Consider the following 25,931-nt stretch of genomic DNA (forward strand, 5'->3'; position numbering starts at 1 on the left):
GTGAAGGTATTTTAGATCCGGTTGTAGGGACAAGTTGTGATGTAGGTCTAGTGGATTGCCTTGCGAATGGAAATTACTTGTAATAGCAACGAACTATAGTGTGGGGCCAAAAGGAGTCAGTTACTGCCTAAAATAGCCCAGTTTGTTGAAGTATATTTCAGTGAACTTGAAACCTCTATACCCATACCTACCTCTTCAATGGCAGAGAGAGAAAGGGGTGGCTTGAGAGGAGAAACGAGGACACCACCCACGGAGCAAGATCGCCAGTGCAGCCTATATCTTGTTTATGCATATAGCTAGAGACAAACAATGTTATGGACTCTGGCAAAACAGGATTCAGAGGCCTTTATTATTTGATTGCATTCATCCGATATAACAGTCTTCTGTGGGCCAGTGGTTGGCGTGCACAGCATTGGCATGCCATGCTTACATTGACATTTGTTGAGCCCCACGTTTCTGCGTCAACAGCATGTGCTGGCAAGTCTTACCTGTGTCGCTCTGAGCACTTCCCCAAAACAGGGAGCGGCAAAGCTATTGATCCATGCTAAAACAGCAGTCAGGACAGAGGAGGGTGGTTATGAACGAGAGTTTAAAATACTGGATGACTGAGGCTTCAGCCAACTGTTAATGTGGCAAGTGTTGGCCACATTCCTAAGTGAGGCAAGTGTTGGCCACATTCCTAGGAATGTGGCCAACACTTGCCACATTCCTAAGTGAGATTAACAATAGTTTCCATGCATATGAGTTGTGCGCTCGCTTTACTGTACTCCATCAACCTGTAAGTACTGGAGTATGTAGACAGCTAGAGACCAACCTACAAGGGGCCATGTAGAAGGAGAGCCACTAGCACCAACATTTCGACCAGTTTAGAAATTACTCTGGCTTTGTGGGATGTGAAGAAACTGGTTCAGGGTTGAAATTGCTTTGTCTAGAGGGTGGAATATTTTTCTGCAATTCTGGATTTGATGATATCTAAACAGAGGGAGAATCAGAGTAGAGGTGCCTAATATGCTGTATTGGTTAGGGCACAAGAGATCAGAATTTACAATACAAACTCCTCCCTTATCTGGAGAATGAGGAGAGAACGGTCAATTTTGGTGTTCCTCAATGAGTACAGGAGCTCTTAGGTGGGCCAGCGAAAAATAACTGTATGAGAGATTACTTTCCATTGTGTACACGCTCTTAAAACCATCGTTTGTTGAGGGGCCTTAACAGTTCAGTAGTACCAACAAAAATATTTATTGAATGAGAATACACACCACTCTGCACAGCCTGCCCAAAACCCCAATGTCCAGAAGTGGTCTCACCCACAATTATCAACAATAGTTAACAGCACACATCCACATCAAACAAATCCCAGGAGAAGAGCATCCAAGAAAATAGGTTTTTTTAAAATAAAAAACAAAAGCAGCGCCCACTTGGCTCCGCAATCTTTTATTTTTAAAGTCCCTAATGTACCATGTTCTCAAACGTTGTGCATCTTTAACAATATAATACTAGTCTACGGCAACTTCAAGCTTCTTTATTGCAGCTCTAAGAGCACTACTAAATGTTGGACTCCTGGATGCAGTTTTTTTGACCTTTATAACATTTTATTTCCATACCTTTAATGAACAAATTACCTTTACCAGAACTTCAGATCCACCGAGCAAATAATTAACAGACCACAAAGCAGTATAGTGTAAGGCACACAGAGGAATGCAAACAGCACAAAGAAAACTAAAGACTGCTAGTAGCATCCATTACCTAAACACAACATTTTCATATTCATCTGTAATGGAGGAGCAACGAAAGCTGATAACCTATACGAAGCCAAAGCATTGTAGACAATATAAACTACAGATAACAAGACCATCAATGTGCTCAAAGTCTACAACAAGCATTGATTAATCCAACTGTTTTCTCTCTTGTATAGACACTACAAAGGCAAGAACCAACATTTTCTTTGCAAATTCTTATTTTTGACATAAAACAGTGTAAAGGAACAGATTTAAGCCGTATATTACTCATAACGTCACGTGGTTGAAGGAACTGGTTTACAGTCCCAATTAAGCCATTGCCTTTTAGAGGACTGCTTATAGGATCATTGGCATCCCCTGAAAGCACACAGCTAGCTCAGAGAGATCACAGGCGAGCAGGTGTGCTTTTGGAAAGGGCAGGTAATGGTCACAGTGACACATTTTGCTAGGCCACTTACCACAGTCTTATCCCCACATGCCCTAAGGAGGACACAATCGGCATTTACACCTTTAGGACTTGGAAGCTAGGGCTTCAGATTTGGCAATTTTATCTGGAAAAACATATTTGAGCTGGTCATGGCAAACTATAATAGGGGGTAATCGTTTTCTATTTCATTCAAAATAATGCATTCTTGGCACCATGTGTATTAATATACAATATTTAAAAAAGGCCATATGTACGTTTGTCCGATGCAGTCAATCGCAGTAGACTGCCCGCTTCGCCTATTGTCACCGCTAGATGGAGCTGTTGCCTTAGGCTGAAAATGTCTCTCCTCATGCACTTTGGCCGTGCACACAGGCTTTCACACTAGTCCGTCTATATTTGAATAAAGTCCATGAACACAATTCTCAGTACATTATTTATGACAAATGCCTCATTTAATCATTCACTGGCACAGAAAGATTTGGAATCATCCACCGGTTTATGTTTAAAATATTTTGTAAATCTAATTGCTTCATCTAAGCATCTACATGCGAGTATGCGTACTCACTACATTCAATAAAATCGCTGAATGGTTTGATATGCCATCCACAAATATGATATTGACTCATCATAATATCTCGCTAAAATCAGCTGTGTTTTCAGGATTTCAACAAAAAGAATACTTTCTCCATTGTTTGCCATTAATGTCAAGCTCCTTCAAATCATTGTGCAGGTTTAACATGATAGTTGTATCTAGGTTCAATCAAATAATACTAGCAAAATCTGACTATCAGTTTAAATGCAGCGTTCTAATGTCGTTGTCAATGTGCTTCTAAAACATCAGCTCACAAACGCGCTTAAGCGCTGCAGTTTCTTTTACATAAAATATGGTACAACATTACTTGCAACTTGGGCGTGGCTTGGACGGCCATGTAAGAGGTCGCACTCTGGAGGAGCTCCGCTGATCCTGTTTTGATCCTGATGGAGGGGTACGTCCACGGGGGCCGGCCGACGTTGGAAATCGATGTCCAGGTGTGTGAATGCCACCACTACATCCTGTGAAAGTTTGGGACATCTAGAAGGCTTAGAAACCGAAATAATTGTGATTGACTGGGACGAGCCCTGAGCAGGCGGACAAGACAAAATGGCGGCGACACGTTGCGAACACCGAGGATCATGAAGTCAGTGTCGCGATCACGAGTGCTGGACCTTTGCGTCCCTTTGCTCGGAGACTAAAACACACGAGCGCCGCCTAGGACGCACGGGGGCCCAGCGAGCGGGAGTGCCGAACGGATGTGGCTATAACAACAGGACCGTGGGCCTGGTGGTCGGAGTGCTCCAGGCGTGTTGGATGCCCCAAGGTGTGGTGGGTCAGGCTTCGGACGTTGGGTGGCGTGACTCCCCCTTGGTGACTGGCGGGACGGGCCCTCGCCCGACTCATACAACATTATGACCACGAGAGGTGTGAAACCTAAGGCCAAACAGCCCACAATGGAGGCTTACGCCAAGTCCCCCCCAGGGGCGGAAGGAGGCAAAATCAAAGAGACCCCCGTGACGACCGCGGAGTCACCTGGCACGATACAGGAGGTGCTGGCGGCGATTGCGGACTTAAAAGTGTCATGGGAGACCAAGCTGGGCCTCGCCATGAAAGAGCTACAAGAAGGCTTAAACCTCAAGATCGGTGCCGTCCAGGAGGAGGTGAATCTACTTAGGCTGGATGTGAGGGCGGTCTCGGAACGCGCGGGGGCCATCGAGAAGGAGACGGCCACGAATACGGCAGATTGCGCTGCTCATAAAAAGGAGCTACACGCCCTTGTGCAACGGGTGGGCAACCTGGAGGACAGAGCGGAGCAGGCGGAGGGACGTGCCAGACGCAACAATATCCGAATCGTGGGCCTACCTGAAGGAACTGAAGGGCCAGACCCTACGGAATTTGTGGAATCCATGCTTTTGCAGGAGATTACCGGCGGGGTACTGACCCAGGGGTTTGCAGTTGAGAGAGCTCATAGGGCCCTAACTAGGAGGCCGCCTCCCGGGGCCCCCCCGCAGCCGGTGATCGCGAACATTTTGAACTATCGTGATCGCGAAAAGATTCTTGAATTCTTTCGAAAAGGGGGAACGATTGACAGAGGATCGGCTAAGATTACGGCCTACCCTGACTACACGCTACAAGTACAGCGGAGTCGGATGCACTTCGGAGCGGTGAAAAGGAGACTTCGTGAAGCTGGCCATCGCTATATGCTACTCTACCCGGCCAAATTGAAAGTCTTCTACAGAAGCAGATCCCTGTTTTTCGAAACACCAACTGAGGCGATGGACTGGCTAGACGCGCTGGGCAGTCCTCAAGAATCAGGCATCCAGGCAGAGACTACGGAAGATAAGTAGCTTGTGGCTGGGCCGCCTGGGGCAACGGGGCCGAGACATTGGGACTTGAATATAGTCATTTGTACGATATGTGATGCGTATGATGTGGTACTGACTGGCTGGCCCGTGGGGCGTGCCTACCCGTGGTCACTTTATTGGGAGCTCTAAGAGGCTTCCTTTGTCCCCAATAGTAATATATCTAGTTAGTTAGGTCGCTGTTAGATCGGCGACGCCCCGCGGGGTCCTATTCCTTGTAAACGGGATAAGACCAGACGCGGGTGGGCCTGAGATCCAGGGATGGAGCTGGGCTTTTGTTGGGAGGGGAGGGGTTGTTTGCTGTGGTGTGTAGTTGGGAAACAGGGAGGGGGGGATGGAGATCAAGGGCGGAAGAGCCGGCGGAGTGTTAGACCAAGGGGGTATTGTGGGGAGGGCGGGGCTGAATACAGACCAAACAGATGGCATCGGATAGTCTTCGCATAGTTACCTGGAATGTCCGAGGCCTCAATAGTTACCTCAAGCGAAACAAAGTCATGCTATATCTGAAGAGGATGCGGATAGACATAGCCCTGCTACAAGAGACCCACCTCACCAGGGAGAAATTGGAGGTGGTTACGAGGAAGTGGAAGGGCAAGGTAGTGGGTGCCACGTACTCGGCGTATGCTAGAGGGGTCATCACCTGGGTGGCGCCGCATGTGCCGTTCCGGGTGCTCGACTCGATAGTGGACCCGGAGGGTAGAATGGTGGCGATAACAGGACTCCTGGAGAACAGGGAAGTACACATCCTCAACCTGTATGCCCCCAATCATGATACTGCAGCCTACTTTAGATCCCTCTATGGCAAACTTAGCCCCTTGGTAGGGGGCGCGATGGTGTGGGGTGGGGACTTCAATTGTGTCTTAGATCCCAAAATTGACCGGTCCGCAGACACCAAAGGGAAAATGTCGCCGGCGGCCAAGGCGCTTGGGACATTGCTAGGAGACTTGAGACTGGTGGATGTGTGGAGGAGACTCCACCCCACGGAGAGGCAGTATTCGCATTATGCGGCGCCATACGACTCATATACGAGATTGGATTATGTGTTTGGAACTGCTGAGATAGCGGGCGAAATAGTGGAGGCGGAATACAAAGCTCGAGTATTGTCGGATCATTCGCCCCTGGTGGTAGAGTGGCGACACCAACCCCCTAGGCCTCGGGTCCCCACATGGAGACTCCGGGCGGAAGCACTGCAGGATGAAGGTTTCCGGGAGGACCTGAGGGTTGCCATCGGGGAATATTTCGAGATAAACACGGGTAGTGTGCGTTCCGCGGGAACTCTGTGGGAGGCCTTTAAGGTAGTGGTGCGCGGAGTGGCGATCTCTAAATCCAAGGGACTGCAAGGGGGTATCGAGAGGGAGCTTCAGGACACCGAAAGGGAACTGGAGAGCCTGGCTCGTCTTGAGAATGCCACTCAGGCAGACAAGACTAGGATGAGAGACCTTCAGGTGGCGTGCAGCGCTCTTTGGGACCGACTATGTAGACTGAACCATAGGAAATACACTGAGAGGCTGCACGCGGGGGGCGACAAGCCAGGCAGACTGTTGGCCTGGCTGTACAAGAGTGAGTCCCCCCGAGTGGTTATCCATGAGATCCGGGATGAGGACGGTGGCCTTCGCAACACTCAGGATGGGGTGAACGAGGAATTCCTCAGGTTCTACAAACGTTTGTATGAGGACACTGGGGAGGACAGGAGCCAGGACATCCTGAACACACTGGAAGACATTGGTCTGCCCACCCTAGACGACCTGGAGCGGGAGGAACTGGACGCCCTTATCACTTCTGATGAGCTGGAGGTGGTGATCCGGGGCCTCCCCACGTGCAAGGCACCTGGGGCGGATGGCCTGCCTGGTGAGTTTTACAAGGTGTATGTGCAGGAGCTGCTGCAGCCTCTGCTGGCCTTGTTTAACGAGGCATACGAACAGGGAGAACTCCCGTTGTCCCTCCGTGAGGCCATGATTGTTCCATTACTGAAACCAGGCAAGCCGGCTGTTGAGTGCGGATCTTATAGACCTCTGTCCTTGCTAAACCAGGACAGCAAAGTACTCACGGCGGTGCTGGCCAACAGGTTGAAGAAAGTGATTGGCAAGCTTATCCACCCGGATCAAACGGGATATGTCCCAGGCAGGAATATCAGTGATAACCATAGGAGGCTGCACCATGTTATCGACCATACTAAGGATGACACGGGCGAGATGGCGGTAGTGTCGCTGGATGCGGTCAAGGCCTTCGATTCAGTGAGATGGCCTTGGCTGAAAGCGGCCCTGCAGGGATACGGCGTGGGCGCTGGTTATATCAGATGGGTCCAGTTGTTATATAGCAGCCCGGTGGCTAGGGTCAAGACTGGGGCCACAGTCTCGGAGGCCTGGCAGCTTAGCAGGGGGACCAGGCAGGGATGCCCTTGGTCACCCATGTTATACATACTTGCGCTGGAATCGCTGGCGATATGCCTGCGGCAACAATACGGTGAGGTGGGCATTAACACTGCCAGCGGCAGTCACTTAACATCTCTCTATGCGGACGATATGCTGTTGTACCTCCGCTACCCGGAGGAGAACCTGCAGTACGTACTGGAAGTACTGGATCATTACGCTGTCCTCTCGGGCATATCAGTGAACCCCAGGAAGTCCAGCCTGTTCCCTTTGGGCGGGTACAGGGACGTCCCGTTGAAGAGGCTGCCTGTGTTGCCAATACCATGGCGGACCGACACGTTTAGGTACCTGGGGGTAAATATTTACCACCGGACTGAGGCGGTGCACAAGCATAACACAGAGAAAGCCATAGAGGGGGCCAAGAACAGCATGACATTCTGGTCCAGATTGCCCCTGTCCATGATGGGGAGGGCGGCTTTGCTGAAAATGGTGGTCCTTCCCAGACTCCTGCACTTCTTCGTGAACGTCCCGTATTTGATCCCTAAAAGCCTATTTGTACGACTTCATAGTATGTGTAGGGGCTTCGTGTGGGGTAACTCCAGGAATAGGGTGGCCCTGTGGAAGCTTCAGAACCCGTACGAGAAGGGGTGTATAGGATTGCCTAACTTCGAACTATATTATCTGGCGGGACAACTGTTGTATGTGGCCAGGTGGTTGTCTGATGAAGATTCGGCGGAATCTAGGTTGCTGCGTGAGGATGCAGCCCCATATTTCCTGAGAGAGGTGGTGTGGCTACAAAGGAATAAACTGACGGGAAGAGGGTGGCTATTGAGGTTGGGATGGGAGGTCTGGCACAGAACATGGAAACTGATGGGGGAGTCAGAACCACTATCGTGGCAGGTCCCGCTGGTGGCCCTGTGCGAAAATGACACCCAACTGTTTCACTTTGTCCGCAGGCATTGGGAGCCGGCGGGCCTGGCCACGCTTGGGGACATATGGAGAGAGGGGGAGGCGCTGGACTTTCAAAAGTTGCAGGACGAGACGGGGGTGCACAGAGGCCAGTACATCACCCATGCTAGACTAGTAAAACGTGTAAGAAAGAGATGGCCGGAGACGGCACTGGCAGATGATCCTGATGCCACCGTTGAAACTATGTATGATGTCTCAGAGGGTGGGCATGAAATATCTCGAATATACGAACTCCTCAGAACGAAGGCTGGGAAAGAGTTGCCCCAACTGAGGCATGAATGGGAAGAGGAGATGGGTGAACTCATGACGGGGGGTCAGTGGAAGGGGGTCCTGGGATATCATAAAAAGGTGTCCAGAAATGCACGGCTCCAACAACTCCAGTTCTACATTACTCATAGGGCCTACCTGACTCCCCAGAGGATCGCACGGTTCGGAGGCTCGACCACTCAAAAATGCCCCAGGTGTGGGGAGGTGGAAGCTGGGTTGCTACATATGTTTTGGGCCTGCCCGGAAGTGTATAGATTTTGGGAGGAGGTCAAGATGAAGCTCGCAAGTGGGGGAGTGGTGTTGGACGTGGGATCTGCCTGGTCATGTATGCTTGGTATCTTCCCCAGGCCCAGACACTTTAGGCACCTGAGCAAGCTGAGGGATCTGGCATATGTTCTGGCCAAACGCAGGATTGCCATGAACTGGAAATCGGCTAGCAGGCCGAGAGTGGAACTGTGGTGGGCGGACATTATGAGGTGGGCGGAGGCTGAATCCGTGGTCTGGTTTGAAGCGGTCACTAGAGGGGGCGAGGAGGAGATAGGGCCCTTGCTGGCCTGGCGACAATTGGTGGCCTCTATGACCAACCCACAACAGGGCTTGGACGACTCTGAGAATTCTGAAGATGTGCCTACGGACAATGTTTCTCCTGACGGTGCCCCGACTGAGGATACAAGGGAGCCGGCTCTGGCTTGATGGGGGCTGGGGGGAGTTTTTTCTTTTTTTTCTTTTTCCTTTCTCGTATTTCCTGTTGTGGTTTCTGTAAATAATTAACAGTTGTATTGTGTTGTGTGTTGTTTGTTTTTCTAAAATATAAAATCAATAAAATATTTAAAAAAAAAAAAAAAATTACTTGCAACTTATGTAAACTATCCCGTTTTAAGCAGCTGTTTAACATAACGCATACATTGTATATCAGACTTGCGTGCCTGGTCATCCTAAAGTCCGCTTATTACAGGCTCATGGGTAACTGAATAAGCATGCTTTGTGCCTCAGTGAAACAAATGCATCAAACTCACAGATCCTTTCATTGTTATGCTGGTATACAATTCGGTGGGTCTGGATTATGTCTCATGCAGCTCGTTCGGTGTGCCCCCCTTCTGCTGGGCCGATAAGCATTTTTCCCGCCTTGTAGCCTCAAATAACAAACCGCAGATTTGTCACCATGCCGTCTTCTGGCACACGTGCAGAAATCTCACCCCATCCTGCTTTACGGCACGTTTCTTGTATTTACCCCCAACATTTGAGAATGGGCCTGTCTGCTTTTCTGACGGTCTAATGTTCAAATATCTTGCCATGAACCACAGTGGCAGTTTGGGAAAAATCAAAGTGTGACCCTTCGGCTACACAATTGTGCTGGCTCCACCCCAGAAAGGCACCAGTAACGCAGAGCTCACCGAACATAGTTTCTTTGCAAAAACAAGGTCCATTGTAGTGCATGACCTTTTGGTTATGGACACACTCGGCAATAGGTTAGAATCGCCATGCTGGTCTTAGAACCTTGCAATTACTTAAGCGTATCCTAGTTCCCCAACGTAAGGCAGATTTTCTTTTCTGGTTTACGAAGCAGCCCTTTGACAATAATTTGGTTTTCTCTGCAGTGGTTTACACAGCTTTAGCTTTGCAGGCTGCTCTGCTAAACTGTACATTCAATTTGGACAAACGTGTCCTTTCTGCACCTTTCCCCTCCATGGATTTCTAGGGGTCACCCTTTTTTGTTTTTTAATCTTTCCTTACTTTTTGAAGGCAAGTAATGCCCTTCACTTACCTTGCCTTTTGTTCATCGTCACAGGGAAGCCGATTACTTCTTAAGACTGTCGGTACTGAGAAACTTTGCTTGCTTTTCGGAATTCTTGTATTGTTACAATTGTGCACACAGCATGTTACAGTGGAGTGCAATTAGGATACTTTGTATCCATAACTATGGTTTTCCTTATAACTTTTGGGGTTTTAGTTACTTTTGATAAGTGCCTAAAACAAGCTAGTGGAAGCAGTGGTATTTATACAATTTTCCTAACGTTTTACTTGTGCACGTTCACCAAAACTTTACTAAAGGTGGCTAGGACCCAAGGATGACTGTGCAACAAGGTTTTTCGCTTGTTCATTGGGCATATTGTAATTTGGCCTTCATCAAGTCCTCAGGTCATGAAATCCCATATATGGTATTACACTTGCCCAGGAAAGCAAAGCAGCTGCTTTAGTGGGGAAATGACCCTTTGTGTGAGCCAGGGGTGGTGAACCAGGATACTCCCATCCCAGTCAACATTCCCGGATGCCAGAAAGTCTGGTGCTGTGCAGATCTAGAGACGGTTGTTTGAACATGGCAGATTATTATTGTTATTGGTGGGCTTAAAGTTGCTTCCAGTCCAAAGTATGGATAAAAGGAGGACACCTGCACCCATTCTAGAGATCCATGTTGGAGCAGAAATGTCCACGAAGAAAAGTAGCCTGCTGATGACCAGAGGTCGACTTTTGCAGCTGACCAGCATCAACTCAGTGATTGGCCCGGTGAAGACCTGCTCCTCTACCCGAGGTAAGACACTTGTTGGTGCTTCGACCCTGTGACTAGTGGGACCAACTAGTCTCTACCCCTACTTGAGGATCCGTGCCCACAGAGCCTTCGGAAGTGTCCCTGGACTGGATGGTGGACTGACCAGCTCCCTGCTGGGCTACGTTGCTGCAGCAATTGCCGTTCTGAGTTGAGCCTTGGAACTTGACCCAGGCCTCGCTTGTGCCATAAGTCGCCTGCTCCCGAAATTCCAGCTTCCGATCTTCAAGCGAGTCTGAGCACTGGGGCCACTTTTGAGTTTGTTGCTAAAGGATCGCCTGTTGCAGACTGATCACTGACAAATCTGAACCCTGTCTTCATCCATCCTACGAGGGATCCAACGAGGTCAAAGCTGTTCCGATGCAGACTTAACCCCTGTGGCCCCTCAACCTCCCTCACCCAAACAAACTCACCTCCCCAGCACATTCTAGACAACCCACAGTGTCACGTGAAAGAAGAGGAGCCAGAGGGTTCCGGGGGGGGTAAGTAAAAATAGCAGTTTCAGTGCCCCCCCCCAGTCCTCCATAGGGCAACATTAGGTGCCAAGTCCCTTGTCCCATGACCTTTGTGACCTTTGGTTGTCGTACCTGGATCAAGGATCCTACCGTGGGGTTTAACTTTGGGACCAGATTAGAGACGAGTACTTACCTGATTTTGGGAAAATACTTATTTAACTTCAAAATACTTGGAAATTTTCTGGACTATTTTGCTGCATCGTTTTTGAAATCCCCCTCCTGTACCTGGAACCTGTGACATTTGGCCAATCGGTGCCATACATCTTGGGGCTGGACTGCTTAAGAAAGAGGGAACTGGAGTAGGGTTAATTCAATACATTTTCTTGCATTGTATTACTTACCTTATGACTTAGTAGGAGATCTTATATCTAAAAGAGAATGTATGTATATGCGATATCTGGTTTTTGATTGCAATTGCAAGGGCTAATACATTTGTGTGCATTTGGACACGGACTGTCATTTTTGCCCTGTGTGGACTCTGCAGCCCTAGACCACTCCCACATTTCCTGAGACTAAGCTTTGACTGCTCTCCCACGTACCTTGATTGTTTTTTTTTGCAAAGCTCCGTCTTCCTGTTCACCATAACTAGGGTGGCCTCTTAAAGTCCACTCCCTAGGGCTGCCTTTGGAAATCCATCTTAACAATATGTGATCTCATACAATTGATTTGGCTGAGATAGGTTTTGTATTATTGTGTACCGAGTGTGCAAAAATCTCAGTTACTGCCCCTTTAAGCAATACTCCTGGCTATGAGCTCTATGCAGGGGTTAATATACTGATCCCGCTGTTCTGCTACTTGCAGTGAACAAGGACGTTCTGTGTGCTTGTCCTACTTCAACGCGCTAGGGGGGGTATGGATATACTGTTCCATTACGTGCTTTACTCGCTCCTTTAAGCTCTATGCTGTGAATAATTACGTTTTAGGAGTTTTTCATACTTCCAAGCACTACACAGGAATTCCATACAGACCATACTGTTCATAGGTGGCGTTTTGTGGGGCTAGATTTGCAGCCATCCACATTATTTCATGCCAATATATGTCATTAAGGTCTGGCATGGCCAGGAGTAGTAAACAAGTGGATGAAAAACCAAACGGACAAGCTAGGCGTCGACGCCCCTCCACCCACCCCACATAGGTTTACTTCCCACGCCAATAGATTCACTTTACAGGCACCACTTACAGCGCCCAATAGAAGCAGTGACAACACATGTAACTGCCACAACTTTAGAAAATCTGCACGTTAGTTCTAGTTCTCTTGAATAACAAACATTTTCAAAATGGTAATACTCACAGCCAGTCCATTTCCTCCACTGCCTGAGCAATCTCAGCCATAACACCCAACTCTGTTAAAAAACAGAAAAAATATTAACCATGGATCATCAACTAGCTTTTGAAAGTACTTTTATAGCATGAATATATTCAGCATGTTCAGTACATTTTGGCCAGTCTTTCTTGTATTTATCTATTTTTGCAAAATAATCTCACATTTTTTTGTTCAGCGTTTGCAAGAATATATTAACACATTTACTGCATTACATATTAGAGGTGGCAAGAGATTAAGTGCTGTTGAACAATTATGAAAGGTGGACATTTTCTCAGTTGAACTAAAACGATATACGAAGACTTGTAGCAGTAGTAAAGAACTAAGAAGACGACGATCAGATTAACCAATTTGTCATCGGGTATTGTTCTGCGTCAGTAATGCTGCTTTGATGTTCAGATATAACAAGCTCCTTGTGCTTTAGGATAGACTGAGATTTTAAATGGAGAAATGCAGCTGAAATTAAAACAGTCACACAGTTGACTAGTGTGAGAAAGGACTCTCCCAGAGGAATGGGGAGACGTCTGTACAGCAGGGTTCTGCAAGCTGCAATTAAGAATGTTTTGATATAGGAATCCCAAGATTCTTCACCATTGACATGGTTACCCATGGCTGGTAGGCATTGTAGCCAATACATTTGGCGAGCCAAATGTTGCAGAACGCTACTGTATTGTGTGACAAAATGCCCAGAAGCCCAAAAAAGAACGAGTTACCTCAAGCCTGTTTTAGTGACATTCTTAGTCTATTCCACAAATGGAGAATCTTAAACTTTTAGTTGGCCGACCTAGTTTCCCTTGCCCGACGTTCGGTGGTTATGTAACAGCCATAAGGAGAGCATGACATTTATAAAAAAAATAAAAAAAAACAAGCCACCGATAAAACTTCCAGGGACAATAGAATTCAAAGGAAAACGGAGGGAAGCTCCCTACTTATCAGGGCTCAAAACAGTTTATTATAAGAGCAAGATTCCTAGGAAAAAAAAAAAAATCAACTGGAACTGGAGAAGGGATCAAACTGCTGTACTGGGACCACTGCTCATGGGAACCACCATGGACTCCACCTACCTGGCTGACACAGCAGTTCATTCTTGAGCCTCCAGATACCCAAAACTGCCACACAGGGAGACAATGAGAACGGAAGAGGGGTTTTAAAGTTTTAGAAAGTCACCAGACAGGTCAGGTGAGCTGACAAGTGTTTAAAGAGCGTAGAGCCCGAGAGAGGTGCTAAGAAAACTGAAAGCATGAGAACCGGAGAAGGTCTGAAAATGGTTAAGTTAAAAGTGGAAATTAAACAGACCAGCAATATCAAGAAAGGAGCAAAGAGGTTCAAAATGGAGAGACTAAGATCCTCAGAGGGAGCAGAAACGTGGCCATATACAACAATGAAGACCACTTCTGTGATGGTTCATTTAACAAAAAGTGTGGGGCAAATAAGGGAAACCCTAAATTAGCACCAAGAATAGTCCCATGCGTGCAATTTTCATTTGCACTACCAGGTGCAAAAGAAAAAAACGTGTAAAGAGGCAAATTGTTCTAACGCCTCATAAATGCAAATGGAGCATATGCAGCCTGCCATTGCAGACAGATGACATGCATTAATTGGTTTTACAGCGCATATAAAATGCCATGGTACCTTAACACCATGTCGTTTTAGAAGGTGGCGCAAATATGCAATCCGGAAACAGGCCATTTGTTCTGTGTCCCCACTCCGTATGCAAAGAACAATTATGCCCTTTGAGACAAAGTACTTCTGTCCTGACTTTATAGCAATTTGCATACGTCCAAATTATAGAAAGGATTACAGAAAATGTACCATGCATGGGAATACTTGCCTTAAAAACGTGTACATTAAGGAATGGACACCGGGTCTAAATTAATAAGATTACCCTTGAACTAAGATTATTGTAAGACAACCCATAGCGCTAGATAATGTAACCAAATCATATACCAGACTCACCAAAGGCCTTGATTGAACTTGCAGCCTAGAAAAACCATCCTACCAGAGTTGAATCACCTTAGTGAGCTACCTGCAGGCAGTACAGGGTGGGAGTTGCGGGCACCCCATTCAAAATCCTGGACCTGGCCCAATACAAGCGATAGTAATTATGCTAATAACTCTGAATGCGTTTGCACAATGGATCTGTTCTCAAACCCATATACTAAATTTCTCCATGCATTTAGGCAAAGACTTTCCAACTTTAATAAGACCATGAGACTAGGCAATATTTGCTTTTCAGGAGCGGATTGGACTGAGACATGGGGTAGACTATGTGCAGGGCCATATAGATGGCATCTATAAAAACAAATGACGTATGGGTACTAAGCTCGACTAGTGCGCTATTGAATGGGCCATCTTGAATAGGCACATTTGTATGCGTGGAGTTCCACACATTGCCGACGCATACAAATCTGCCTATTCAAGATACACCTCAAAATGGAAGTTTCAGAACGAGTATATTCACAACAGTCCCGATAGAGTGGCCACAAGATATCATTCGGACCTACAACTAATCAAGTATAAAATAGCCTTGCAAACCACTAAGGTCGAAACACATGTCGGCTGATTGCATCAAGAATAAACCAATTATTGTAAGATTCAATTGTAAGACTGATAATTAAAGGCTCTTTACTACCAAACTTCGAAAAATTAAGTAAGGCAAGAGCGCATTTCATCACAATCCAATTCAATGTGTGCCATATTGATAGGAGTTTCTCACCAAGATTGCCTACTGTTGAGGAATAAATGACTGAATGTGTCACACCCAAGAAGCAAGTGAGTAATCTCGCATGCCAGAGGGAATCCCAGCATACTGTGATGAATCCAATTGAGTCATCACCGATTCCCTGGGTGTGACCTCCTCCCAGGGGACAGCAGTCGCTCACGGATCCTGGGGAGTTTTGAACAACAACCTTGTAGAAATCCAATTACATCTACAACTCCCATAAAGAACAGGAGGGAAGAGTTGATGCAAACCAAACGTAGTCCAAAGACTAGCTCCAACAGACCAACTAGTCTGGGACCTTTAAACATGGCATCCACAATATCTGAAAGGGAAGCAGCATGGGAAAGGACTGTGCTGGAGAAAGCAGACAGGACAGAACCGTGCGGCGGCTCGTGACACATGTCATACTTACTGACATGAAGGAGGGAGAAGTGGGAGCACAGAGAGGGACAGCAGAGCTACTGGAGGTACAGTCATGCCGGAAAACAGCATTCTCTGGTCCAGGCCCAAGAGGGAAACCGATGAGTGAATGCAGAGCCGCAGAAAATGTTGGGGAGACGTCTGCATCGTGTCAGAAGCCAATCCAGGGAAGGACGCTTCACTGCAGAGGCGCTGCCGAAGTTGGAGAGGCTGCAAACAACCAGCGAGTATGGCCAGACCAATTGGGGACCCCCGGGGCCTACCGACTCCCATATAATGAAGTATGTGAGATTGATATTACGGAATTCCGGACAATACTCAAAAGCAAGTTAAAACCAGACAAGACCTAATATTATAAATCTATGCTTGAAAGAAAAAGTAAAAACGAAAATTGGACAAATGCCTCTACATAAGAGGTTAATGTGGGGGAGAGCTGAAACAAGTAGTACCTTAAGTAAATACACATAATAAATCAAGTGCTGATGCATATTGAAAAGGACATTGAAACCAATGAGAATTCCTTGTAAAGTACCAGCCAGTTGATATTCAAGGGGGAAGATACATGGCAGGGGAGTATATGGAACAAGTTACTTACCTGTAACTGTTGTTCTCCAGCATGGGTCTGGCATGGATTCACATGCTCATGAATATTCCAAGTCGTCAGGCCGGGAATCCTCAGTATAGAAAAAAAATCAGTATCAGTTTCGTTTCTGATCTGTCTTTCTTAGTAGTAACCAATCACTGGTCTCTGGGTCATACTGCCCCCAGCCAATGACTGCCCTCTCCCTAAGCCCCGCCTCCGACAGCCATCCTCAGATTTGGTAGCACGTAAAGTGGCAGTATGACCAAGTGAAGAGCCGCAGAGGGGTAGGCGGGAGGGTTCGCATGTGAATCCATGCCAGACCCATGCTGGAGAACAACAGTTACAGGTAAGTAACTTGTTCCTTCTCCAGCATGGGGTCTGGCATGGATTCACATGCTCATGAATAAGAGAATACATAGCAGTACACACATGCACAACCACGGGAGGTGGCAACAGGCTCAACATTAAGCAATACAACAACTCAACATTAAGCATCTCTTACCTTCTCACCAGGCTCACCTTAAGCGAACAGGTTGCGCAGCACTGCTTGGCCGACCCTGGACTCCTCCCTGGAGTCCCGATTGACGCAGTAGAATCTTGTGAAAGTGTGCGTCGACCTCCACGTCGCAGCCCTGCAGATGTCCAGCAGGGGCACACCAGACAGGAACGCCGTGGTAGCAGCGATCGCTCTGGTCGAATGGGCTCTCGGACGGCCGGGCAGCGGTCTGTTTGCCAACCGGTGACAGTGCATGATGCAGCCGGAGAGCCATCTGGAAATGGAAGTCTTCGAGAGAGCCTTCCCTTCATTCACAGTCCCAAAGTTCACAAACAGCTGTGATGTCTTCCGAAAACTCTTCGTGCAGTCCACGCAGAACTTCAGGGCTCTAGCTACCTCCAGCGAGTGCAGAGTCCTTTCAGCCGGCGACGAAGAAGACGGGAAGAAAACTGGCAACACCAAGGGTTTGTTGAGGTGGAAGTCCGATGGCACCTTGGGCATGAAGGAGGGGTGCGTCCTCAGCACCACCCTCGTGTCGTGAAACGTCAAGTATGGCGGCTTGCAAGATAGGGCCTGGATCTCTCCCACTCGTGCGGAGGCGATGGCCACGAGAAACGCTGTCTTCCACGACAGAAACTTCAATGGTGCCAAATGCATAGGCTCAAATGGGGGCCCCCCCATCATCAGCCTGGTCAGCACCACGTTGAGCTCCCACGCTGGGGCAGGGGCCTTCACCGGCGGGAATGATCGGAACAATCCTTTAATAAATTCCTTCACCAGTCGATGAGACCACAAGGACGCCCGTCCCGTAGTTCTGGTGTATCGTGAGATGGCGGCCAGATGTAGCTTGATGGAAGCGTGAGCTAGTCCAGCCTTGGCCAATGACAGTAGGTACGGCAATACTTGGGGGGGCCGTAATCCGCAGAGGTTTAATCTTCTGTGCACGGCACCAGACAGAGAACCTCTTCCATTTATGTCCGTAGCACTTGAGTTGAGGACGCCCTGGCCTTTGCAAGAACCTCTCTGCAGTCGGCCGGGATATCGTACCCTCCAAACTCTAGTGCTGCAGGAGCCAGGCCTGCAAGTTCAGCGACTCCGGGTTGTGGTGAAGAATGGCACCTCCTTCTCTGGAGAGAAGGTCTGCGTCCGTCGGCAGCTTCACTGGTGTGGACGTTGACATGTCCAGAAGGTCCGGGAACCAGATCTGTCTCGGCCACGCCGGTGCGACGAGGATCATCCTGCACAGGGAACTCTTGAGCTGGTTGATGAGCCGGAGCAGCAACGGCAGCGGAGGGAACGCATAAAGAAATAGGCCGTCCCAGGGGAACGAGAAAGCATTGCCCATGCTCCTCGACTGGGGGAACCTGCTGGCGAACCTCCAGCACTTGGAATTCGTCGCCGGCGCGAAGAGATCGATTTGGGGTTCGCCCCATCGTCGGAAGAGTCGGTCCACTTGATCCTGGCGTAGTTCCCACTCGTGGCACGAGCGCAGCTCTCTGCCGAGAGAGTCGGCGATTGTGTTTTTTATTCCTGCCAGATGAAGAGGCACCAGAAACATCCCTTGGGCGGCGGCCCAATGCCACAGATCCTGGGCTTCCTTGGATAGGGACGGGGATCTGGTTCCGCCCTGCTTCCGGATGTAGAACATCGTGGTGGTGGTGTTGTCGGTGAAGATCCTCACCACCTTGCCCTTGAGGGACGGAAGAAAAGACCCGAGGGCCCAGAACACCGAGCGGAGCTCCAAGATGTTGATGTGGAGTGACTTCTCCTCCGGGAGCCAAAGGCCTCTCGCGTGAAGATCTCTGGGGTGCACTCCCCAACCTTCCAGGGAGGCGTCCGTCGTCACAGTCACCTGGCGAGCTGGGGTCTGAAAGTCCGTGCCCACCGACAGATGAGCGGGTACCCCACCACCGGTTCGCCTGACGGAACGTCTCGGAGAGGGATCCGGTCCTCGAAGCTGCCCGTCGACTGGACCCAGCGGGCGTCGAGGAACTCTTGTAAGGGGCGCATCCGAAGCCTGCAAAGGCGCACCAGATAAATGCAGGAGGATATCATCCCGAGGAGGGACTTGATAGATCTTACCCTGGCCATGTCCGTGGCCAGCAGACGCTGCACCTTGCCCAGAATGGTCCTGGTCCTTTCCTCCGACGGCGAGGCCAGCCGCGCCACTGTGTCGAGCTTGGCTCCCAGAAACAGGGCGACTTGCGACGGAACCAGGTGGGATTTTGGAAAGTTGGAGAATCCCAGGTCCGTGAGCAGCTGGACGGTCTTCACAGTGTGCTCCACGGCGAGCTCCCTTGTCCTTGCTCGGATGAGCCAGTCGTCCAGGTAGGGGTAGACGTGGATCCCCTGTAGGCGCAGCCCCGCCGCGAGGTACTTGGTGAACACCCTGGGTGCCGACTTCAATCCAAACGGGAGGGCCTTGAACTGGTAGTGCCGCCCTTGGACCACGAACCTGAGGAACTTTCGGTGTCTTTTTAGAATGGGGATGTGGAAGTACGCATCCTCCAAGTCCAACGACGACAGGAAATCGACCTCCTCCAGCTGTCCCAGCACGTGCTGGAGGGTGACCATCCGGAACTTCTGTGCCTTGATCTACTTGTTCAGTCGTCGCAGGTCCAGGATGGGACGCCATCCTCCTGTCCTTTTTTACGAGTAAGTACCTTGAGTAAACTCCGGAGCCCCGAAGCCTCTTTGGGACGAGCTCGATGGCACCCTTCTTGAGCATCGCCCTTACTTCCAACAGTAGTTGAGGGACGTGATTTTCTTTCCTGGCCACAGGTGGAACTCGAGGGCGTGCCCTTGGGCCAGGGCGTCCAGCACCCAACGGTCGGTGGAGATGGACTCCCACACGCTGACGAACCTCGCCAGCCGGCCTCCCACCGGGGTGCTTCGGCGGGGGCCCCGACCCCACAGTCGGTTCAATCTTGTTTGGAGGCCTCCTTGACCTCCCTGTCGACAATGACGGGCACCACCCGACTTGCCGCGTCCCCTGTAGGCTTCCTGGGACGAAGATCTTGCCACTTGGCGGTACGTGGAGGAGCCACTGCCGGATCCCTTGGAGGCACCTTGTCTGCCTCCGGAGCTCCGAAAGGACAGCCGTCGTTGGAGCACTCCCAGTGCCCAGGCAGTCTCTGTGTCTGTCTTGATGGCCTGAAGGGACTCATCAACCGCCTTCCCAAACAGGTTGTTCCCGTCGAAGGGCATGTCCAAAACCTTGGTTTGTACGTCCTGGCGGAAATCCGTCGCCTTGAGCCATCCTCGTCGTCTCAGGCAAACGCTGTTGCCCAACTGACGGAAACCGGTGTCGGCGATGTCCGTTGCCACCGTGATGGCGTGGTCCAAAGCAATCTCACCCTCATGTAGGATTTCAAGGGCCTCAGCCCTTTTGGCGTCCGGAAGGAAGTCCAACAGAGGGGCGATTTTGAACCACAACTCCCTGTCGTAGCGGGCTACGATAGCCAGGGCGTTGGCCGCCTTGATAGTTGTCGCTGCGGATGAGATGACCCGTCGTCCCATCATGTCCAGCTTCCTGCCCTCGCCATCCGGCGGGGAAGTTGATGTCGAGGCCGATGCCCCCCCAGCTTTCTTCTTTGCCGCCGCCGAGACGACCGAATCCGGGGTAGGTTGCGCCCGAAGGCACAAGGGAGCAGCATCGGGGACCCGGTACTTCTTCTCATACTGGTCCCTCTTTGCCGGCACCGTGGCAGAGTTCTTGAGGAGGGCGAGCCCTCATCCCAGATGTCATCAAGAAGAGGTACGGCGAGGACAGTCTTCCTTTTAGCCTCGCGCCGTTGGTAAAGGTACCCTTCCTTCTTCTCTTCTGGGCAGAGCTCTGATGCCCTGGAAATCATGGCATGAAAGGATCCAATCTCGTCGGGCGGGGACGCCCGAGCAGGGGGCGACGGGGGACACGTCCCGTCGTCGCCTCCGTCGTCATCTGTACCTGTCGTAGCCGTGTCCGTGTCTGTATCTGTATCATCCCTGTGGGTAGTAGACCGGGGGGAAGGCAGAGCAGGCCGCAGAGGTGGGAGAGGTGGCATAGGATGCGTCGTCCTCCTCTTATGCGGTGGACTTTCCGAAGGTCCTGGCTCCGGTTCCCCCGTCGGGTCTGGCTCAGGTACCTCCGTCGGGGGAAGGGGCAACCTTGTCCTTATCTCCGAGCATAAGGACTGAATCGCTGACAAAATGGCCGCCGAAGTGTCCTGCGGCGCCGGAAACGACGGGCGCTTGAGGAACCTCATCGGCGACACCATCGGGATCCGTCCCGATGGGCTGGGCCTCTTCCACGACTTCGATGAGCTCTTCTTCAGAGGTCGTGTCAGTATCCACGATGGCCACCTGCCCCTCCCCCACCTTTTCCAACGAGGACTTCATGGGGGTCTTCTCAATGGGCCTGAAAGACGTCTCCCTCCGCGGTGGCAGGGAGACTCTGGGTCCTGAGGTTGCCTCCACTGGCATAGCCTCCACAGGCTGAGCCAGGGCCGCTGCGACATCCTCAATCGAGGTCTTAGCAGGGTGAATTAAGGCCATCGTCACCTTCTGTACGCCTGGGGCCTTCACCTTGGGGGGAGGGTCAAGCCTCGCTCCCCCTCTGCTGGAATCTTCGAGATCGACCGGGGCCTCTCCAGAAGCTTCGCCGTTGATCGGATGTAGAAACGGTGGGGCTTGAGGCTCAAATTAACCGAAAAATTAGAAAAATCTCCTGAAAAAGCGCGAAAAACGCAGCAAAAGCTCGAGAGCTACAGCACGAGGACTCTCAACACTTGAACGTGCAGTAAAAATCTGAGGATGGCTGCCAGAGGCGGGGCTTAGGGAGAGGGCATTCATTGGCTGGGGGCAGTATGACCCAGAGACCAGCGATTGGTTACTACTAAGAAAGACAGACCAGAAACGAAACCGATACTGATTTTTTTCTATACCGAGGATTCCCGGCCTGACGACAGGGAATATTCATGAGCATGTGAATCCATGCCAGACCCCATGCTGGAGAACAGGGGATCTGTAAAACCCAAGAGCAGGATTCCTGGCAGGGGATTATACCAAGAAATCCAGGATTATACCAGGAAATCCATCAAAGTTGTGCAAAGACTTGAACATTGTGGCCATAAAAGACGTCTCGACAGTCAAATATACCAAGCATTTGAATCTGTAAAAGAACTTTGAACATCTTGGAACAATACCTGGAGACTCAAGATACCTACGAGAGGATTTCTAGTAGGAGTATACCAGACAATCCTTTAGTGTCACTAGGAAAACAAATCAAATACTATTTTGGAACGTATCTGAAAAGAGCTTTCTAAATCCAGAGTAAAGACCTCAAGGAATTATTGGATAAAGAGACAGACACTCCTGGGATAGAGATATTATTGTTTAAAAGATAATCTTTTCCATCCCACTTTTCCATCCCACTTTTCCGTCCTACCAAACTATCCAGGAGAAGAGAACCACCCTCTGGATCCAAGGGTTTCGCCTCGGAAAACACTTTTTGGATTTATCCTTATGTTTATTTTATGTTTACATTGAACGTAAATTAGAGACATTTCCTTGAACCCTTAATTGTTTGTTTCTAGTACGAGGGTCAGTTTAGAAGGTTTTGGACACAAGAGTTATTAACTACACGGCACACACAGATTCTTAGATTTAGTTTCCCAGGTAGGGAACCTCTTTCATTAGGATGGGGCTGGATAGGAGTTATTCCAACCCATTTTATGTTGAATAAAATGTCAGACTCTGATAATATTACAACTCAGACCTGAGAGACCAGCACCCACAGTGGAACAAAGTAAGCTGCAATATGCTAATGTAGGGTCCCGCTCATTAACAGGGATCAACACATGTGCTTAGCATATGACACCAACATGGAGATTGAGATTTTCTTACACAGCAAAGCAGGGCGCAGAGATGCAAAAAGAATAATCTGGATCCCTTTACTTCCATAGAACCCCACCCCCCGCAGCACATCTGCCATTTAAATTAGAGCAAAACAGATTTTGATACAAGGTCTTGTAACTAAATTTATACAGCACAGTACAGGGATGAGTAGTGGCTGAAGCTCCTACTCAGTCATCCCAATCAAAGACAAAGCAAACGCAGGCCAACGTGCATACCCCCTTCACTGTTGGGGTAACGCGGTCCAAGGGCAGGCTACACTACGTGAGGGATGCAAGCAGGTACAGAAGAAACACAAGCATGGGGGTGCCGTTTCTCAGAAATGTGCCAATTCTCTTCTACCTTAGAGACCCCCAGCTTTTTTTACTGGTCTTTAGGACTTAATTTTTATCTTTGAGAGAGTGAGACCTTCTTCCCACTCATGAATTTTTCTGTGATTTGAACTCCGTTTCTTTTGGTTTTGGAGTCTGACAAACTCCACAGGCATCATCTTTTTACATTGACACACACAGCACCTTCAGTGCAGTAGCACGGAAAGTCAGATTTCCCAAAGGTTTATATAGTAGTTTAACCAAGAGAAGCTGTTTCCAAGAGCAGGGAAGTGAAAATGACTTTACTTACATCTGTAACTTTCTAGACCCAGCACACATTATCTTACAATAGGGTGCTGGAGGGGTTAGTTTCCCCTTGGTCTAATTTCTCATGTAATTACCCTTTATACAATGAATGGCTGGTGGCAGTGGTTTACTTTTTACTACCATAGATAATTTCTACCGCAGGCTACAATTGCAGCTGCAGTAAAGCACACATGGGTGTCCATTTTGTCAAAATGGCCCGGTCTTTTTTCGCCATTTCTTGTTGGAAAGGCCTTCTTGAGATTTACTCTGTGTGCCAAACTCGTTGGTCTTTGGCAGGATTCCCCAGTGACGCCCGCCTCTGGCTCCAGCGTGTCTGGCAGGGCTGGAAGCGAAGGAGGTGCCTGTAAAGCACCGGAGGGGAGCATCTGTACTCCTGCTCTCTATATGGCAGAGGAGAGGCCCAGAGCACCCCAGCCAAGATTCTGTATTATTGGTAACGTAGTCGAGCAATCAAGGCTTAGCTCTCAGGAGGTGATGCGGGCTGGTTCTTAAGTACAGTGTAGTCCCCAACCTGTAAATAAAGATGCACTACATGGCCAGTCCGTATATCGTCTGAGTCTTATCTCCTTCTATAAAAGTTCGACTGCCCAAAAGTACCTGGTTTTGTAGAGCTCTTCTGCGAGTCGACAGGCCCTTCTTGAGCACACTCCCTTTAAGGCAGGAGCCGCACGTCATCCAGATTCGGTGAGAAAGGGGTGTACACGGTCGTCTGAGGCCGCAGATTCAGTTCTTGCGGTGGTCGTTGACGATCAGTCGAAAACGTCCTGCAAGCTGAGGCTTGTCCTGCACCTCGACGACCATAGTTTCTTGCCGCAGTCAATGAAGAACTTTGGCCCAGCAAGGGCGTCAGGTCATCGGCGTCTGGCGTCAGCAAATGGGACGTGACCATGGCTGGCTTCAGTAGCTACGATGGCATCTGAGGTCTTCGGGTGGCGGGAAACCCACCAGCGGATTCTTCTCGGTCGTCGGCAGCCTTGACTTTCTCCAGCAGGACAAAAGCGATCGACAGTGATGAACAAGGGAGTCCTTGAATCAAATGTAGGCAAAGGGAGCACTGCGGCTCCGGTCGGCGATGGTGGACAGGTGTACAGCGCTTCTCTTAGTTCTCCTCAGTGGTCCCCTTCTACGGTCGGCAGCCTTTCGTAGGTCTACCAGGAAGCTATGACAAAGATTAGCAGTGCACAATGGTCCCTAGTAGCATGGGACGAGGTCTCCTAGCCAGGTCCTCTCTTGGATCAGTTCCTTGAAGGCACAGCAGCTTTCATATTGGCGAAGGACAGCAGCAGCAATTCTTCCAGTGGGCTTCAAGGTTAAGCATCAAGTATCAACTTCAGCTTCTGAACGATTTCCATCAGTGAGAGGCCCCCAGATACACTGTTGATCTCCCATTCACTCAGCTGGGTCACACTTAGGGAACCAATCGTTCGGAAGGGCATTCAGGCTGGCAGTGCATTCAGGCTATTCTTCTCCATCCAGACACTCACAACACGGAATGTGGATTCGGAGAAGCAGCCAGCCATTCAGCACTCCACACTGCATTCATAACAGTTTCGGGCAGGGCTGTCTCAGTCATTGTGTCACACACCAGATACTAGACACCCAAATGCGTATTAGTCACACACTCCATTCACCCAGGTCCCAACCCACAGGTGTACCCACAACATAGTCATTGGGAAGGCTCCAGCCGGTCTGGCTTGGACTTCCCCCACAATACCATATATGGAACTTCCACCCAACAGCCAGTCAGGGGGAAGGGACAGAGTCAGGGCTTCCCGGGACAGAGTCAGGGCTTCCCGGGACAGAGTCAGGGCTTCCCGGGACAGAGTCAGGGCTTCCCGGGACAGAGTCAGGGCTTCCCGGGACAGAGTCAGGGCTTCCCGGGACAGAGTCAGGGCTTCCCGGGACTTTGGGAAAAACATGGTAACAGGTGATGGAAAGCAAGAGGCCTCAGGGGACATTTGTCTCCATCAGGAATCCACTGATTCCAATGACAGGGCCTGGGCATCCCAAAATGGAGGATGCTCAGGGCACCTGTCAATTCAGCACGTAGCTTCCACCAGCCCATACCCTGCTCTGTGAGCCACACACAGGTACCCAAAAACATACACTAGGAGTACAGGTGCCATAAGGGTATCCCAAGGGTCTGTTCACCAAACCAAAAAGAGGAAGAGCCGTACCGCCAGGAGTCCCACATGTAATCCTGCGCGGAAAACCAGACAGAACGTACATGATAAATCAAAGATTCGGAGGCCATGAACCTCCAATGCATTTCCAGCATCACAGTGCCCGAAACTCCCTGTGCTTAGTCTCCTTGGTTACAGGAATGCACCCAAAGGTGATTGGCCGGCTGGCTGTCCTGTGCAAGTTACAACTACGCTGCAAATGTGGGAGAAACCTGCATAAAAGGATAGGTTTTTTGGACAGAAGGCAGATCCGACCACTGGACGAAGGAATCCAAAAGAAGAACTTAGAAGAGACGCCTGCTGCAACTCGTGGACCGTTGGTTTGTCCGTTGAAGCCCTGCTGCAGTGAAGCTCTGAATTTGCCTCAACTAGAGAAGCCCTTCAAAGGACTACGTCTCCCCTTGAGTTGGTGGGACCAATCGACCCCAAGACAAAATCTGGAAATCCT

The 25,931-nt window shown here is 49.5% G+C and overlaps 1 protein-coding gene across 2 annotated transcripts in view; it reads right to left on the reverse strand.

The window, feature by feature from the left end:
* DDX1 (DEAD-box helicase 1) overlaps positions 1-25,931 on the reverse strand; it is a 795,552-nt gene that overhangs the window by 727,621 nt on the left and 42,000 nt on the right. For both annotated transcript variants that reach the window (XM_069605939.1, XM_069605941.1), the window contains exon 2: positions 12,520-12,571. In XM_069605939.1, the coding sequence (XP_069462040.1) occupies positions 12,520-12,571 (52 nt within the window). The remainder of the gene's footprint in view (positions 1-12,519; positions 12,572-25,931) is intronic.

Source organism: Ambystoma mexicanum, chromosome 4p (assembly GCF_040938575.1).
Source record: "Ambystoma mexicanum isolate Mex_15411 chromosome 4p, UKY_AmexF1_1, whole genome shotgun sequence".
NCBI lineage: Eukaryota > Metazoa > Chordata > Amphibia > Caudata > Ambystomatidae > Ambystoma > Ambystoma mexicanum.